Raw genomic sequence first — 17999 nt, forward strand, 5'->3', positions numbered from 1 at the left:
ATTCCTATCACACATTAAAGTTAATTTTACATAAGATCATAGTGTACACAACAATCTCTGGGCTTGCTGCATAACAAATACCGAAATTTTTACAATTTATAAAAAAATGAATCCCTTACTGGCCATTGGACATTAGACATGGACATATATATTGTGATCGTGATTTTCAAAAGCATTAGATCGCCTTGTAAACATTTATAATTACCATTTCAAGAGTCTCCCCATTCAGCGTAATAGGCCGCTTGGACCCAGAAGCCGCTTTGCGTGACGTCACACTTAACAAGTGAGCATTGTCTGTTGTTTAATGTTGTAGTTAATTCGATAGATCTGGGAACGCTGTATACCCGCTTCCTTTTCTCAGCTGCGAGAACCAGGCGCAGGTGCGCTGGTGTGTTTGTTTTGCTGTGCCTACTGTTTGAATGAAAACTTTTTTGTAACTGTAAAATTCTCCTTCATTTTTGCTTATTTGTTTTGACTGGATCATTTTTTCTTGGTTTAGGTTTATTTTTGTTATTTACTTGTTTATTCACCCAGCTGTTTTTTCTTTTGTTATTTTTGATCTATGAGATTTGGGGTATTTCATGTTTTTTGTGCCTTGCTTTATGAAGGTCTAGTGGGGCTTTGTATTTTCTTTATTATTTATTTATCTATAACTTTATGCTCGTTCAATCTTTTTATTGTTTAAGATGTGTCTTTCATTACAAAATTTTCTAATAAGTTATTTTTTGTGAATCTTTATAATGATGTTTTTGTTGCAATGGCTGCCTTAATCCTTCAGAACTGCCTTAATCCTTGGTGGCGTAGATTCAACAAGCTACTGGAAATATTCCTCAGAGATTTTGCTCCATATTGACATGATAGCATCACACAGTTGCTGCAGATTTGTCGGCTGCACATCCATGATGCCAATCTCCCGTTCCACCACATCCCAAAGCTGCTCTATTGGATTGAGATCAGGTGACTCTAGAGGCCATTTGAGTACAGTGAACTCATTAGCCACGTTTCCACTATCGCGCCTAAAGTGAGCGAGCCAAGGTCAGTTGCGTTTCCACTGTCACTTCCGGGGCCTAATCGGGCCAAAGCGGGGCTTTCTCGAGGCTAGTGGCCGACCTTTTTAGGCCCGCCAAATACCCTGGGCCAAAGAGGGCCAGCTGGGGCTTCGGGGCGGAATGAAAGGAGAGGTGGACACAAGTTTTCAGAACGCACACAAGTACATGCACCAAACTCATGTTAAAAATTGGTTATTGACAAATCAGCATTGTCAGCATTAGTACTGTATTTCTGACACATTTGTACTGTTTGTCGTTGGCTTTTTGTCCTCTTATGCTGCCATCAGTCTGTTCTGGTTTTTATTTTTTAATTGTATTCTATATATGAAAGTGTATTTAATGTTTATTGCTGTGCTTCTATTTTAGGTGTAACGTTTTAAACATTCTGTAAGGGGTCTACTGTAAAACACAGTGGACCAACACCAGCAGCTGACATGGCATCCCAGACCATTACTGACTGTGGGTACTGATGAAGATTTTTATTTACTAAACCTATATGAAGACACATTTAATTGAGTGAGTGGAGGGCCCTATGATTTTGCCAATATATGTCAATATATATATGCCAATATTGAAAACAGGTGACAGTTTAAGGCAAAGGGGTCATAAAAGAGCAAGAGAGAGGACTTGGGGATACATGAGAACCATCTGTGTCAGAAAAGCATGAAATGTACACAAGATATGTTGAAACTGTCATTTTTTGTTTGAAAAGTCACATACTGTATGGGAGAGACGAGTCCAGTTTAGATGTTTGAAACAAATACTAGTCATGATTAACAAATGTGAGCTGTATGTGGAAAAACAGTTACTAATACATTAGATCTGTAAATTATAAAAGCCAACAATCTGCTTTAAATGTCTTTAAATAGGGGTCGTAAAGAAGTAGGAGCTGGATTCATTAAGAGAAAAGCTGACAACCACAACAATACTTGACACTGGACTTCAGGCATTTTGGCATTTCCCTCTCCTCAGTCTTCCTCCAGACTCTGGCACCTTGATTTCCAAATGACATGCAATTTGCTTTCAGTCCAACGCAGCTTCTCTGTAGCCCAGGGGCCTCATGTACGAAGACTTGCGTGGAAATCTTACTAAAACATTGCGTACGCACAAAGCTGTAAATGTGCGTACGCAGAAAAAAATTCAGATGTATGAAACACTGCGTACGCCGAATCTCACGCATATTCTTTTGTACATCTGAATGAACGTGAAACTGAGCGCAACATGAACGAGCACAAAACCCCTCCCTGCCTACTCCCCCGTATGAATATGCTAATGACTATGCTAATGTCAAAACCCAACGAAAAAGCAATGGCAAAATCAGCAAAAAGAGAAACTTTGAACAGAATGTGAATTGGAGGTGCTGCTTTCGGAGGTAGACCGGAGAAAAGCGGTGTTATTTGCAAGTTTGTTCGGCGGATTTAACAACAAAAGAAAAAAAAAAGAGTGGGAGAGTTTAGCTGATACGGTTAACACAGTTGGGTCTGAACATCGTACTGAGTGCATTTAAAAAAGAAATAGTGTGGTTTATATCTGTAAAATGTTGTAGTACCCTTCGCAGTCTCAGTGGCGCACCTCATAAGAAGCATATGATCATGCACTGACACGTTCGAGCATAAACTCGGCTCGAATCCAGCGTCTGATGAACTCTTTCTTCTTTTTTCCCCGCTACATATCAGATTTTGCCCACTATTTATCACGAGAAAGACAAGTAGGAATCATCAATAAATTTGTGCATCATATTTTATTTGCACATTTATTGAATGGAAATGTTTCTGATTCACGCATGCAAATTTATCTTCACATAGTGTCTTTATAGCAATGTGCGTGCAGTAGATAGCTCAGATTACATTGGGAAAACAGGCGACCGCTGCAAATTGCGCTTTAATGTTTAGCTGGTCAACTGTATGGTATGGAAATCTTACATACCTACTATATGAACCCGTCTCATACAGACGCCATTGCAAGGATCAGACACTTTGTAGAGAAGAATTTAACACAACTGCCTCTAGGAGTCGCCAATGGAAATAAAACAGACACGCACAAAAAATGTGCGTACGCCTGCCAGAAAGCTGCCGTGAACCTGCGCAAATTCCCACGTTCAGTTCATTGTTAGTAAATCCAAACGTGAGCGATTCTGAGCGTGAAACCTGGCGTACGCAAAGTTTTTGTGCGTACGCAGCGTTGATACATGAGGCCCCAGGTGTTCTACTTCAAAATTGGCTTGACCTTGGGAATACAGCACCTGTAGCCCATTTCCTGCACACGGCTGTACATGGTGGCTCTGGATGTTTCTACTCCAGACTCAGTCCACTGCTTCCGCAGGTCCCACACAGTCTGGAGTCGGTCCATCTCCACAATCTTCCTCAGGGTCCGGTCACCTCTTCTCGTTGTGCTGCGTTTTCTGCCACACTTTTTTTTCTGTGTCATACCCTCTTACTTGAGGGTGTCAATGATGGCCTTTTGGACAGCAGTCAGGTCGACAGTCTTACCCATGATTGCGGTTTTGAGTAATGAACCAGGCTGGGAGTTTTTAAAAGCTTCAGGAATGTTTTGCAGGTGTTTGGAGTTAATTAGTTGATTCAGATTAGGTTAAAAGCTCGTTTAGAGAACCTTTTCATGATATGCAATTGTTTTGAGATGCCAAAATCATCAATAATAAAACAATAAAAGGCTTGAACTACTTCAGTTGTGTGTAATGAATCTAAAAAATATGAAAGTCTAATGTTTATCAATACATTACAAAAAATAATCAACTTTATCACAATATGCTAATTTTTTTAAAAGGACCTGAATGTAAATGTGTGACCGATGCGATTTTTTATTTTATTTGTTATTATTTGTTATTATTTTCTTTATTTTGGAGATAATAAACTATATGAATACAACAGAAAGAGATAAAACTTAACAAATCTTGTGTCCACTTTTGTAACAGGAACAATAGATAAGTTAAACTGTTTTAAAGCCATATTAAACTTTCATTTTACAAAGCCCTAACTGAAAAAAAAAAGATTTTAGATATTTTCTAAAAACAATAAACACTGGAGGAGGTTTGAAATATTATTTATAAAGTATTTGGGTACAATGATATTAATCAAATCCTGCAAACAGAGCATTTTTGGGGTTAGTAAAAGCAGAAATTAGGTGACCTTTTTTCTGTTCAGCGCAGCGCCATTTTACAGATGCATTGGGGATAACTGCAAATACAAAATGTGTTGTGTGTCTTCAAACAAGTGTGTATGTTATTATATGACGTGGTAAAATTTAAAAATTAAATTAACATGAGGAGCTTTATTAGTGAATAACTGCTGAGCGCAACAAAATATAGGCTATATTTTATTACTTGCTCTTATGTGCTGAAACACTGAACACTTTCCTTAAGATCACAGAATAATATGCAACATCCTTTAATAAAGGGAAATCACCTATTAAGTGTCATGTAGCCTATAGGACAAAATTGACATGTTTCGATGCCAACAGTCGGTCGGCGAGTAAATGAATATGATGAATGAAACATGCCTGTGCATATAGACCTATAATCTACTGCTGTACAGTAACGTGTCATTTGATTGTTTTGGTTGTCTTAATTTTACTCGTTTTGTGATTATGCGAGGGTGTGCTTTATCTACCTGATTCCCGCTAAAGTGGGCGGGTTGTGTGTCATTTGATTCTGGGGATGTTCTGGGGGCTGGGTTTGCATGACACGCTGTGAGCGACCAACCCGACAGTGGAAACGCAACATGATCTCAGCCTCACTGCTCAACCTCCTGGGCAATTGGCCAGGCCCCATAAAAGCCCTGGCTCACAATGGCCCGATAGTGGAAATACAGCTATTGTCATGTTCAGGAAACCAGTCTGAGATGATTGAGCTTTATGACATGCTGCGTTATCCTGCTGGAAGTAGCCATCAGATGATGGAGACACTGTGCTCATAAAGGGATGGACATGGTCAGCAGCAATACTCAGGTAGGCTGTGGTGTTGACACCATGCTCAATTGGTACTAATGGAGCCAAAGTGTGCCAAGAAAATCTCCCCCACACCATTACAGCACCACCACCAGCCTGAACCGCTGATACAAGGCAGGATGATCCATACTTTCATGTTGTTGAGGCCAAATTGTGAGCCGAGCATCTGAATGTGTCAGCAGAAATGGAGACTCAGAGCAGGCAACGTTTCTCCAATCTTCTATTGTGCAGTTTTGGTGAGTCTGTGTGAATTGTAGCCTCAGTTTCCTGTTCTTAGCTGACAGGAGCGGCACCCGGTGTGCTCTTCTGCTGCTGTATCTGACCGTAGGTTGGACGTGTTGTGTGTTCAGAGATGCTCTTCTGCAGAGCTCGCTTGTTACGAGTGCTTATTTGAGTTAGTGTTGCCTTTCTATCAGCTGGAACCAGTCTGGCCATTCTCCTCTGACCATCAACAAGGCATTTGCGCCCACAGACCTGCCGCTCACTGGATATTTCCTCTTTGTCGGAGCATTCTCTGTAAACCCTAGAGACAGTTGTGCATGAAAATCCCTGTAGATCAGCAGTTTCTGAAATACTCAGAACAGCCCGTCTGGCACCAACAACCATGCCACCTTTAAAGTCACTTAAATCCCCTTTGCACTTCAACAGATTGTCTTGACCATGTCTACATGCCTAAATGCACTGGGTTTCTGCCATGTGATTGGCTGATTAGAAAATTGTGCTAACAAGCGGTTGGACAGATGTGCCTAATAAAGTGGCCAGTGAGTGTAGTTTAAAACATTGCTATTTTACAAGGTACAAGTGGTCCCTTGCTAAAACAAGGTTCACCTTTCACAGCCTCATAGTTTCGCAGATTGTTTTTTATTGTTTGTTTGTTTTTTTAACAGTGCATTGTGTTATGTGTCCTGATCTGCATAGACCATTGTCAATCAATCTCTTCTGTGCTTCATGTACAGTGACACCAGGCCCGGCGCCAGGAAGTCAAAACTAAGGGGGCACTTTAAATCCATAGGGGGGCACTAGACTCTCTTATCTCTTATTACTCTCTTATAGGTCTCTTATTTCTTTCATTTAGGCTATGTATTCACATTTATTATTACTTTGCATTACTGCTTAAGTTACTGACCTAAGGCAGTAATACTGGCTACATTTTAATAGTAATAATAATATGCAGTTTCGCTATTACAAATTTTATTTATTAATGCTTATTAATGCAGACGGATGATGGCTTCAGTGCCAAACGAGTGCTTTAAATCATATGTTATTCTCCTTATTTCCGTTTTATTTTAAATAACAGGCCTATAAATGTTTAAAGTTTTAGGTAAAGACGTCAAATTATGCCCACACATGCAAGCTGACCCACGATCAGACTATTTGTAACCGATAAATAAATATAGTGAAATCAGCTTAACCGAGTCATCATGCTTCACGTAGCCTATTATCCAACCAACATCAGTGTTAGGGAAAAGCTTAATGTTACAATCTATTGTCATTTAAATCAATTACTTAGTTACATTTTAAGGCATTAGTGTAGCCAGAAAAATACCTAAATAAGATACTAAAATTCACTTGTTATTACAGTGAAAATTGGTTAGATTTTGGCACGGATAACACGCAACTCAACATGCTATATAACTTTTTTTTGTCATCATTTTAAATGTAAAAACAAAGCTTTATAGGCTATCATAAGTGTGCTTTTTTCGTGATATATTGTAAACCATCATAAACCATTAGGTTACTAAGCCTACCCGTCATTTTATTTATTAATTATTTTATTTATTAAGCCTTTTTAATAGCTTGTTTTCAGGTTATTTTCATTTTAGGGCCATGAGTTACAAGTCAAAACAAACTCGATGTGTTGTATTTTAGCTCTTAAAATAGATCTACAATATATTTTATGTTGTTTAATTTTGCATGAGCAAATAGCAGTATAGCCTAAATTACATATTTTTAAAAGATTTCATTCAGCCACCTGCAGCGCACGAGGTTTCTCGGTTGATCCGCGGTAAATTCACTTAAGCACAATACCTATTCCATTTATAACACTGCAAACTTGACTTCGCAGGGCGATCATCTTTAAACCCAAAAGGCATTTATTATGTGTATACCTTGACTGCTGCTGCATAATGGGATGTTTCTCTACACAACTGTAAAAGTGCGCTTTTTAGCAATGTCAAAATGAAAGGAAACTTTAAAGGGTTCTGCGTTTTGTCAATTTTAGCTTAATTGTAATAATAATAATAATTATATTAATAAATCAATTAAAATATTATTTATAGTGTAGCCTACTGTGGGACTGTGCAGTAAACTATTTATTTTTATTAAAACATTTTTATTAGGCTACATCTTCCCAAATAACTAATAAATGACTGGCAGTTGCGTCTCTGCTAAAATTAATTTAACAGCAAATTTCTTCAGTGTTTCTTCCTTTTAGAGCTTAAGAGAGTTGAGTTTAAAGATTTAGTTAACCAAAACATGTAATGAAAATGTAAGCTGCTCGTATCATGTCACACACTTTTCTCCCTTGTGAGTTGACACTAAACATGTTTTGACACTAAAACATGTTAAGAATGCATAATCTTAGCTGCATATCATTTTAACCCAGTTTATGCGGAATTAAATAAAATTACATGTTATAAGTAAAATAAATAAGCACAAATGACTGACCAAAATCCTCTTATGGTGCACTCACACGGGGTTTAGCGTCAACGCTTGACAGAGGTCTTGTCTGAAGTTGAGGCTGATGCAATCGTCATTGAAGTACCAGCCAATGAAATTAGCCAGCAATCGGTCACTGTCTGAGCTGGTGAATTTGCATACAGCGATCTGATTGACTGACGCTTCCGTCAGCACTTGAAAAGTTGAGAAAGTTTCAACTTTTGAAGCGAACAACGACACTGAAGTGGTACAGATTGATCCACAATGCAGTTCAGCAATGCCTGTCGTCACCCAATGAAAGTGAATAGAAAGCATTGACGTTTAGCCCTGTGTAAATGGGGTGTTAGAACGCAGAGGGTTAAAGTAATTTTGTATTTGTTTAATTGTATTTGTTTACACTATTGTTTGCTAATCAGTTTATTTCCTTTTGTTTTATTACTGATCATTCACTTGTCTTATATAATCTGTAAGAACGTCGTATTTAAGTATTTAATAAACAGTGTATAGGCATATGCATATTTTGTACAATAAAATCTCATGATGAATACTGAAATATTTTCAAACAGTCCATGTGTGATTAATAATGTAAAACACAAAATACCTTTTGGCAGATGATGGTGTTTCCTCATTGAGGTCTGGTGGTTTACGTAGTGAGTGGTCACTCTTCAGAGACACAGAGCTGGACACACATGATCCTGATCTCACACTGAACACACAAACACACAAGTGGTCACCTTCAAAGGTGCAGTATGTGGGATTGAAGAGTGAATAATATCACTAGTAGTGGAAATAGCTGTTGCTGTCTAAATTAAAAATAATGGAGAAGGTTTTTCACTTGATCCCTCTGACGACAACTCAACAGATAAGCAGCTTGGCAGACAGAGGACACAAACATGAGTGAGTGTGCCTGAAAATGAAGCCTCACGCCAGTTTACACTTCAAGCATAAGTGGCGCAACTACAGCAGAACTGCATCTCATGAGAGTATTCACAATGGAACTGTGTATATCCACAAAAACCTGATGCACTTTCAGCCCCTTTTTGGTTTTTGTAGACCAGTTTTACAAACGAAACTAAAAACAATAGGCTACTCTTTTTTTTTTTTTAATAATTTGTTCATGTGTTAATTATTTATCTGAAGCAAATCCTTTTTATTTTATTTAATGTTTGATTTGGGAGACTGAGTTGATTAACTTGAAGATCATTATATTATATAATATGATATAGATATTTAAAAAAAAAACTTTATTATTCTTTCCTTGCATTCACGCGTGCCTGTACCAAGAATAGACCTTTTTTAATTAAATGTTTATTAAATTCACTAATTCATTCATTTTTCTTTAGCTTAGTCTCTGATTTATTAAAGGACGCCACAGCAGTATGAACCAATAAATTTTCCAGCATGTTTTACACAGCAGATGTCTTTACAGCTGCAACCCAGAACTGGAAAACACCCATACGCCCTCACATTTACACACACACTCATACACTGTGGCCAATGTAGTTCATCAATTCCCCTATAGCGCATGTGTTTGGACTGTGGGGGAAACCAGAGCACCCAAAGAAAACCCACTCCAATATGGGGAGAACATGCAAACTCCACACAGAAACACCACATGGACCCAGCCGGGACTCAAACCAGCAACCTTCTTGCTGTGAGGCCACAGTGTGACATCACTGAGCCAATGTGCTGCTGTTTATCAAATATCTTCTTTTTAATATATTACTAATGCATTACATGCAAACTAATCTTCATTGTACAGAACTCTCAAATGCTGCAGAAACCAGAGGAAATATTAAAAAAGTATTTGTATCTATAGAAATGATTATAATTTCTAAATCTAAGAGACAAAAATTTTTCAAAATTCCCTTCACTGAACTATACACTGCAATTTAACATATTTGTAATAATTTTAACAAATTAATTTCTGATTTACGTTTCGTTTATATAATCTATAAACACTTCAGCTCTGATAAATATCTTGATCAAGCTGTCTGTAATCTAGAATGATCTAAACACATTTGCTGAAGCTGTAAACTGAAGCTTTGTCCATCATTTGATCAGGCAATAGCAACACAAATAAGAGCATTGTTGTTGGTCTTTGTTCTTCAGAGAAAGTGTTGAAATAATGGTGTAAAAACAGAGTCAATACCTGTGTTTCTCTGAGAGAGAGTCCTTTACTCGCTCCTCTGCCATACTGCAGCTAAAACACCAATGCAGACATTAGCAGAGCTTTCAGGAAACAATCAGCCGCTGACCATCACCTGGAGATGACAATATACTGAGATGAAGAACAGCACACTTTATAGCAATCAATGCTCACTTCACTAACAACACCGCACTCAAACACACCACATGATGAGGGATAGAACAGTTATATAGTGTTTATTATTTCACATCATTCAAAGCACACGACATGATCCAGTCTAGAGCACACCCAAAACATGTGACTCAAATTAGCTGGTTTCAAGCCACATATAAGGCTACTACCACTTATTTTATAATCTGTGTATACCTGAAATGAGCAGATCTGCACAGATTTATCACCCTGCTGGAACTATCATCCCATCCACTAAAGACAAATTTATGAAGAACTTACCTGATAGTTCTGTGTTTCTAAATGCACCCATGAACACAAATGACCTTGATGTAGCAGTATGTATGTTATCTTCACTAACACAACCAAATAATGTTGCGCTCATCAAACCAAGAGAGAATAAAACTACACCATGGTATAACAATCACACTCACACTCTAAATACAGCAACTTTAACCCTTAAACGTGAGTGGAAAACACTAAATTAGAGGTCTGAAGAATTGCGTACAAAGATAGTGTCTAGCTATAGGAGGGCTCTAAAATCTTATCTTAAGATTATTATCACTAGCCAATAAATGGTTGTTTTCTGAAGAAAATGTCTAATAACAAACTATTAGTGATAACTTTATTCAGTAAAAACATCTTTTTAGTAGACAAAAAATATATGTTAAACTTTCGGCACTTCTCTTTTCACTTCTGCAGTGAGAAACCTCGACTGTGGTCGTATCCTCAAGACAACACCTAAACAACTGAAACTTAAAATATTTATATTGTTTCACTGAGAACAAGTTTGTTAATATAAATCAAGAAGATAAAAAGGTATTATTGGAAAAACCCTAAATAGCCTTATTGGATCTGTAAAATAAAAATAAATAGTATGTCAAGATAACCTCAGCTTTAGCCCATTAATAATATTATTATTATTTAGTTATTATGTACTAAAATGTCAGCTGACAACTAAGTGTTAAATACAGTGTAAGGAACATCAGCTTGTTTTTCAGCAGAGTTTCTTCCTGTTTAACTAGAAGGTCTGGTTTAACTTTACTTTTGAGTTTAAGACTCTCTATGCTAAGAGTTATATTTTCTACTGAATAATCTGAAATGATCAAGTAACCCTGATATAGAGCACAAACATTTTCATGGGAATAAAGTTTTTTTGACATAATGTTTAAATGACTGTTTTGACACCATGTTTAATCAGAGTTTGAGGATTTGATCTTCAGGATCAGACATTTAAATCACACTCACACATATAAACCCTTCATCATCTCCACAAATCAGCGTAATGTAGAAGTGTTAAACTCACATGCAGAAGTACAGACGCTCTTGTGCAGCAGGAACACAATCTGAGCTCTTTCACTCTTTCACTTCACTAAAACACACCTGTGTGATCTACAGGTATATCCTGAAATATTAGTGGCGCTGACATGAATATTCATGAGATTCTCATGACTGTAGGGTGTGTCTTCAAGACAACACACAAACCACTGGAACTTAAAATATTTGTGAACAGGAATGTTAGTGTATAGTGCAACAGAAATATACACTTCTGGAGCTTTTCAGACATGTAATACATGTTACATATGGCTGCTGTATTTTGTTGTCTATTTTTAAACACTTAAAATTTTATTATTTAGTATTCATTTTCCAATAAACTTAAATTTATTTTAGTCCAACCCTGTTTCAGCTGTAGTTTAAAATGTCTTGAGGAAATAGTTTGCTCCCTTCACATTCCTCCTGCCAATCACACTCAATGCTGCAGTTTGTAATACAAAGCATTTTTATTATTAAATATCACTGCAGTTCATATCAAATGTCACTAATTGCACAATAACACTAACACAATAATTTAAAGATGCTACGTAAATCAGTCTACAGAGCAACGACCAAGTTTTCAAGTTTAAGCTGTAAAACTTAACATTGCAGTGAAATCTATTTGCTCTAGCGTAAATAACAGATAAGTGACCAAACACTGCCTTTAGATATAGCCTAAACACATTACACTACACAACAGACTACTGTACAGACACACATCCAAGGCTTCAATAAGTGTCTGCGGTGTCCTGACGTTGTATCCCACCCATCAGATCATGCGCCTAACACTGTATTTGAAAGGCTCTGAGGTTGGGGGGTCAGGGTGACATTATAGCTTCATATCACACTACTCCACATTAAAACCTACACTGGTGGCAAAATCAGATGGGTAGCATATTGCATCATCAAAATGTGCGACCTACCTTTTGAATGGGAGGTAGGACAATCTGACAAGGTAGGACACCGACATGCTAGAAGTCCCACTTTCAAAATCTTCTAAACACATTTTATAATAGACGCTGTACCTGTAAATAAACAGCATATTTACAGTCTAAGCAACTACATTACCGCCTAAAAAGTATCAAATATACATTGTGGTCTAACAGCTGCGGTAATTGTCAATCTATAGTGACTCTAGTCCTCTGTTTGGTACTTGCTGCGGGCGGAGTGATACACTGATGAAGAGGGTAGATCAGCAGTACAGTTCTGAAATTGTTTAAACTTCAATAATGCTTTGATGTGGGTGACATGGTGGTTCAGCGCCTCAAAGTCAGAAAGGTCGCTGGTTTGAGTCATTCCAGTGTGGAGTATGTATGTTCTTCCATTGTTGTCATGGGTTTCCTTCGGATGCTCCAGTTTCCCCGACAGTCCAAACATGTGGTACAGGGGAATTGGATGATTTAAATTGGCCATAGTGTATGAATGCGTTGGGGAATCTGAGAGTGTATGGGTGTTTCCCAGAACTGGGTTGCGGCCAGCAGGGCATCCGCTGTGTAAAACAGATGCCTGAATAGTTGATGCTTCATTCTGCTGTGGCAACTCCTGATAAATAAGGGACTAATAAGAAGGAAAAAGATTGAATGAATGCTTTTCAGGTTCCTTTGGTGCATGAGATTCTTTTGTTTAGAGCAGGGATGTCCAAACTTGGTGCTGGAGGGCCAGTGTCCTGCAGATTTTAGCTCCAACTTGCCTCGACACACATGCAAGGATGTTTCTAGAAAGCCTAGTAAGAGCTTGATTAGCTAGCCCAGGTGTGTTTGATTGGGGTCGGAACTAAACTCTGCAAGACACTGGTGCTCCAGGACCGAGTTTGGACATGCCTGGTTTAGAGGGACACTTTTCTTTTGCGTTCCATGAAAGAGTTCACTCTCTGCTGAGGGTATTGTAGGAGTCCATCTATTAGCTCAATGACGAAACTAACAGCATGGTCGAAGGTTTAATGCATGTAAGCCTTTTTTTAGTGCTTATGAAAAGAATTTTATTATTTATTAGAATTTATTTATATTAATTTTTTAGCTCCGAATTTTAGATTATATTTCTAATTGTAAGAACGGATCACATTCCTCATTTATGATATAATTTAGAGTTTTGATATTTTCTGAGGTCCGATATTCTAATTGTACGTTCATTAGGGACCTACGTCGCTCAGAGTTCCACGCCCCGGGTTTGCGTTTCTTCTCACGGACAATATGTCGGCACTCTGAAAATAGTCAGAGGATGCAGGATTAACTAATATTTAGATAGGTTGGTTGCCTTAACGCTCACCTAATTTCCTAAATAAACAGATTTTAGCCAAGCCCGTGCAACTTGCTATTCCCAGTGGTCGAATGATTAAAAGGTCTACATGTTATCGGCACGCAATGGCTACGATTAATCAAATGCACCAATTAAATCAATTTCGATTATGCCGTACGATAAGGGTAACGAGACTCCACATAATGTACTGGATACAATGACTTCGCAAAACTTCAGAATTAATCAAAACTTAACATTTTATTTGTCAGGTAAAATTGTATTCTGCCAATTACTGTCACGTTTAGCGTGATCAAAACAATAGCAAAACGGGAACAAAAAGATTATGGATTACAGTGCAGATTTAATAGAAATAAAGTGCAGAAAACAGTGACAAAAATACAAAATCTCAAAAAATACAAAGTAACAAATCAACAACAAAACAAGAAACGAGACAGATAAACACAAACTAGACTTAGGCAAACTACGAGGCAAGATCAGGAACAATGGCAAACTATGAGGCAAGATCAGGAACAATAACAAACTTACAGAGAGCAAGAAGACAATGAAGGCAAACGACGCGACGACAAACATAGGTGGAATGGTAGAATATATAGTCCAGATAATCAACGGTAACACAAAACAGATGTGATGACAGGTCAGTGTAGGTGTTCCGGTGTGTGCGCGGGGCATGTATGAAAATGTAGTTTTTCCTGGGACACTGTAGCGCCTACAAAGTCCTAGAGCACTACAGCGCCCTCAGGTGGTCACAGACGGATGTGACATTACCCCCCCTCTAAAGAGCAGCTTCCAGACGCTCCCAGACTGGTTCCAAGAGGGGGGGCGGAGCGGAGCAGGAACAAAGGGAGGGATGGGAGGACCAGATCAGGGTCAGGCACCCCAGCAGGAAGCCAGGGTGCAGCCGGGAAATCAGTCCGAAATGGGGAGGACCACCAGGGAGGGGCGGGAGGGATGACCCACGGATGATTCTGCCAAAAACACAAGGCAGGGGACCCCAAGCGAGCCCGCTGGAGAGGCAACTGGACAGGAGCCGGCAGGACTGGAGGCAGCTGGACTGGAGCCGGCGGGACTGGAGGCAGCTGGACTGGAGCCGGCGGGACTGGAGGCAGCTGGACTGGAGGCGGCTGGACTGGAGCCGGCGGGACTGGAGGCAGCTGGACTGGAGCCGGCGGGACTGGAGGCAGCTGGACTGGAGCCGGCGGGACTGGAGGCAGCTGGACTGGAGCCGGCGGGACTGGAGGCAGCTGGATTGGAGCCGGCGGGACTGGAGGCAGCTGGACTGGAGCCGGCGGGACTGGAGGCAGCTGGACTGGAGCCGGCGGGACTGGAGGCAGCTGGACTGAAGCCGGAGGGACTGGAGGCAGCTGGACCGGAGGCGGCTGGACTGGAGCCGGCGGGACTGGAGGCAGCTGGACTGGAGCCAGCGGGACTGGAGGCAGCTGGACTGGAGCCAGCGGGACTGGAGGCAGCTGGACTGGAGCCGGCGGGACTGGAGGCAGCTGGATTGGAGCTGGCGGGACTGGAGGCAGCTGGACTGGAGCCGGCGGGACTGGAGGCAGCTGGACTGGAGGCGGCTGGACTGGAGCTGGCGGGACTGGAGGCAGCTGGACTGGAGCCGGCGGGACTGGAGGCAGCTGGACTGGAGCCGGCGGGACTGGAGGCAGCTGGACTGGAGCCGGCGGGACTGGAGGCAGCTGGACTGGAGCTGGCAGAGCAAGAAGCCCGAGCGAGGTCGGCAGAGCAAAGAGCCGGACTGAAACCGGCAGGGCCTGGAGCCGGACTGGGGCCAGCAGGGCAAGACGTCTAGGTGGTGCCGGCAGGGCAAGACGTCTGGGTGGTGCCGGCAGGGCAAGGAGCCGGGCTGGTGCCAGCAGGGCTAGACGTCTGGTTGGTGCCGGCAGGGCGAGTAGTCTGGGAGGTTCCGGCAGGGCGAGGAGCCTGGGTAGCGCCAGCAGGGCGAGGAGCCTGGGTGGCGCCGGTAAGGCCAGAAGCCAGAATGGAACTGGCATTGTACTGCGCTCTGGGGCTGGAGCCGACACTGGCGGGCGCTCTGGGGCTGGAGCCGACACTGGCGGGCGCTCTGGGGCTGGAGCCGACACTGGCGGGCGCTCTGGGGCTGGAGCCGACACTGGCGGGCGCTCTGGGGCTGGAGCCGACACTGGCGGGCGCTCTGGGGCTGGAGCCGACACTGGCGGGCGCTCTAGGGCTGGAGCCGACACTGGCGGGGGCTCTGGGGCTGGAGCCGACACTGGCGGGCGCTCTGGGGCTGGAGCCGACACTGGCGGGCGCTCTGGGGCTGGAGCCGACACTGGCAGGCGCTCTGGGGCATGAGCAGTCCTCTTTCTACTCGTCCTCCGTCTGGTCGTCCGAGTAAGTGGAGGGGTGTTGTCAACAGAAAGAGAAGCATGCTCTGGGACTGGAACCAACACTGGCGGGTGCTGTGGGGCTATAGCAGACACTGGGTTCTCACAAAGTTCAATTAGTCTCTCCAGAGGCTCAGAAAAAACTGATCTTTGCATAGCCCGGCATGGATAAGGCCGCAACTTCAAACCAGCTTTTCTCCTCCCTCCCGAAGATAGATTAGCGGGCCCCAAAAATAGACTTAGCTGCTGATCATTCCTCAGGCCTCCCTCCTGAGGGTTCTGCTCCAATAAGAAGATAGAGAGAGGGGAGCCAGATATCAGCAGCGCATGCTCCATAAAAAAGTACAGGCTCCACTCCTCTTCATAGGATGGCATACGGGAGCGGACTGGTTCTAAAAGTCCTCCCCGAAAATAACATCATTAACAAAAGGTCACTGTGAGAGCTCTTCGGGGCTAACTCCAAAAACTCCTTAATATATCGTTCAACGGAGCGGTTACCCTGCTTTATAAGCATTATTAGATTATCTGCTAAATCCATATTGTGGTCGCATCGTTCTGTCACGTTTAGCGTGATCAAAACAATAGCAAAACGGGAACAAAAAGATTATGGATTCAAGTGCAGATGTAATAGAAATAAAGTGCAGAAAACAGTGACAAAAATACAAAATCTCAAAAAATACAAAGTAACAAATCAACAACAAAACAAGAAACGATACAGATAAACACGAACTAGACTTAGGCAAACTACGAGGCAAGATCAGGAACAATGGCAAACTATAAGGCAAGATCAGGAACAATAACAAACTTACAGAGAGCAAGAAGACAATGAAGGCAAACGACGCGACGACAAACATAGGTGGAATGGTAGAATATATAGTCCAGAAAATCAACGGTAACACAAAACAGATGTGATGACAGGTCAGTGTAGGTGTTCCGGTGTGTGCGCGGGGCATGTATGAAAATGTAGTTTTTCCTGGGACACTGTAGCGCCTACAAAGTCCTAGAGCACTACAGCGCCCTCAGGTGGTCACAGACGGATGTGACAATTACATAATAAATCATCAGGAAGCCAATTCAGAGATGAGACTGTAACAATACAACATCCATTAATCAAAGATAAATCAAAGAGTTAAGAGATTCATACCTGACCACAGAAATACATTGCAGCATAAGTCTCAGAGATGCTGCAATGGGGTGTCTTTTTACAAGATCTCCCCCCGTCCTAAAGCACATCTTACCTTATATACTCAAGTCAAAACAAACAGCCATAAATTCAAGACAATAGAAGTGTCACAGAAACCCTGACCTGGTCAATTTGAGGACTTAACCATCTCTTAGGAGGGAGAGCATCTTATCAAGATCTTATAGAAGTTAAAAACCAAATCAACATATACCAGTAAAATATTACTGTAAAATTAAGACCACTTTACCAATCACACAGAGACATTTAAAATGATACCAAACATGAATATAGTGATGCAAGATACACCATATTAAAACCTTGAACATTTTATGTGAAATGTGCTCTAATCAGAAGGTAACATAAGGGTCAAGAAGGGGGGGTTAAGTGGAAGGAGAAGGGTGACTTCTTTAACATTACCCCCTGCTGTTGAGTAGCTCTGTTTCTCCAGCCTGTGATTGCATTGTCAAAAGTGATTTGAATAGAACAGTGGAACAGTTGGTTTCTTCATCACTTCTCAGATTAGAAAATCCATTGGAACATTGCATCTTGTCTCATGAAATTCCATAACAGTTCTTATGGTCTGATATTTTGGATCCTTACAGCTTGTCTAAAAAATGCTTCTTGATTTAGGAGTTTTTATATATTTGGACTAGAAACAAGACAAAATATCTAAGTAAGAAAAGCATTTTTTTGCAGTGTAATGAAATGTTTTGGCTGTGGAAAATTTGGTCATTTGGTCCATTCTTGCCTTGATGCGGTTGATCCTGCTCAGAGTGCTGTTTCTGACATTACACCTGCTGCAGAGACTGTGGCATCTTCTGCTGATGCTCCAGTCTCTGAGGCGGCAGTAGAGTCTGGATCAAATACATTGACTCTGGCTGAAATTGTTGCAGGCGCTT

General features: G+C 41.1%; 2 protein-coding genes across 2 annotated transcripts in view; both read right to left on the bottom strand.

The window, feature by feature from the left end:
- LOC137491565 (protein NLRC3-like) overlaps window positions 1-11374 on the bottom strand; it is a 42877-nt gene extending 31503 nt beyond the window's left edge. The window contains exons 1-3 of the mRNA XM_068220796.2: window positions 11294-11374; window positions 9823-9934; window positions 8272-8376 (exon numbers count right to left, since the gene is read on the bottom strand). Of these exons, the coding sequence (XP_068076897.2) occupies window positions 8272-8376; window positions 9823-9866 (149 nt within the window). The 5' untranslated portion in view covers window positions 9867-9934; window positions 11294-11374. The remainder of the gene's footprint in view (window positions 1-8271; window positions 8377-9822; window positions 9935-11293) is intronic.
- znf1046 (zinc finger protein 1046) overlaps window positions 1-17999 on the bottom strand; it is a 659651-nt gene that overhangs the window by 147575 nt on the left and 494077 nt on the right. The window lies entirely within an intron of this gene.

Source organism: Danio rerio, chromosome 4 (assembly GCF_049306965.1).
Source record: "Danio rerio strain Tuebingen ecotype United States chromosome 4, GRCz12tu, whole genome shotgun sequence".
Classification (NCBI taxonomy): domain Eukaryota; kingdom Metazoa; phylum Chordata; class Actinopteri; order Cypriniformes; family Danionidae; genus Danio; species Danio rerio.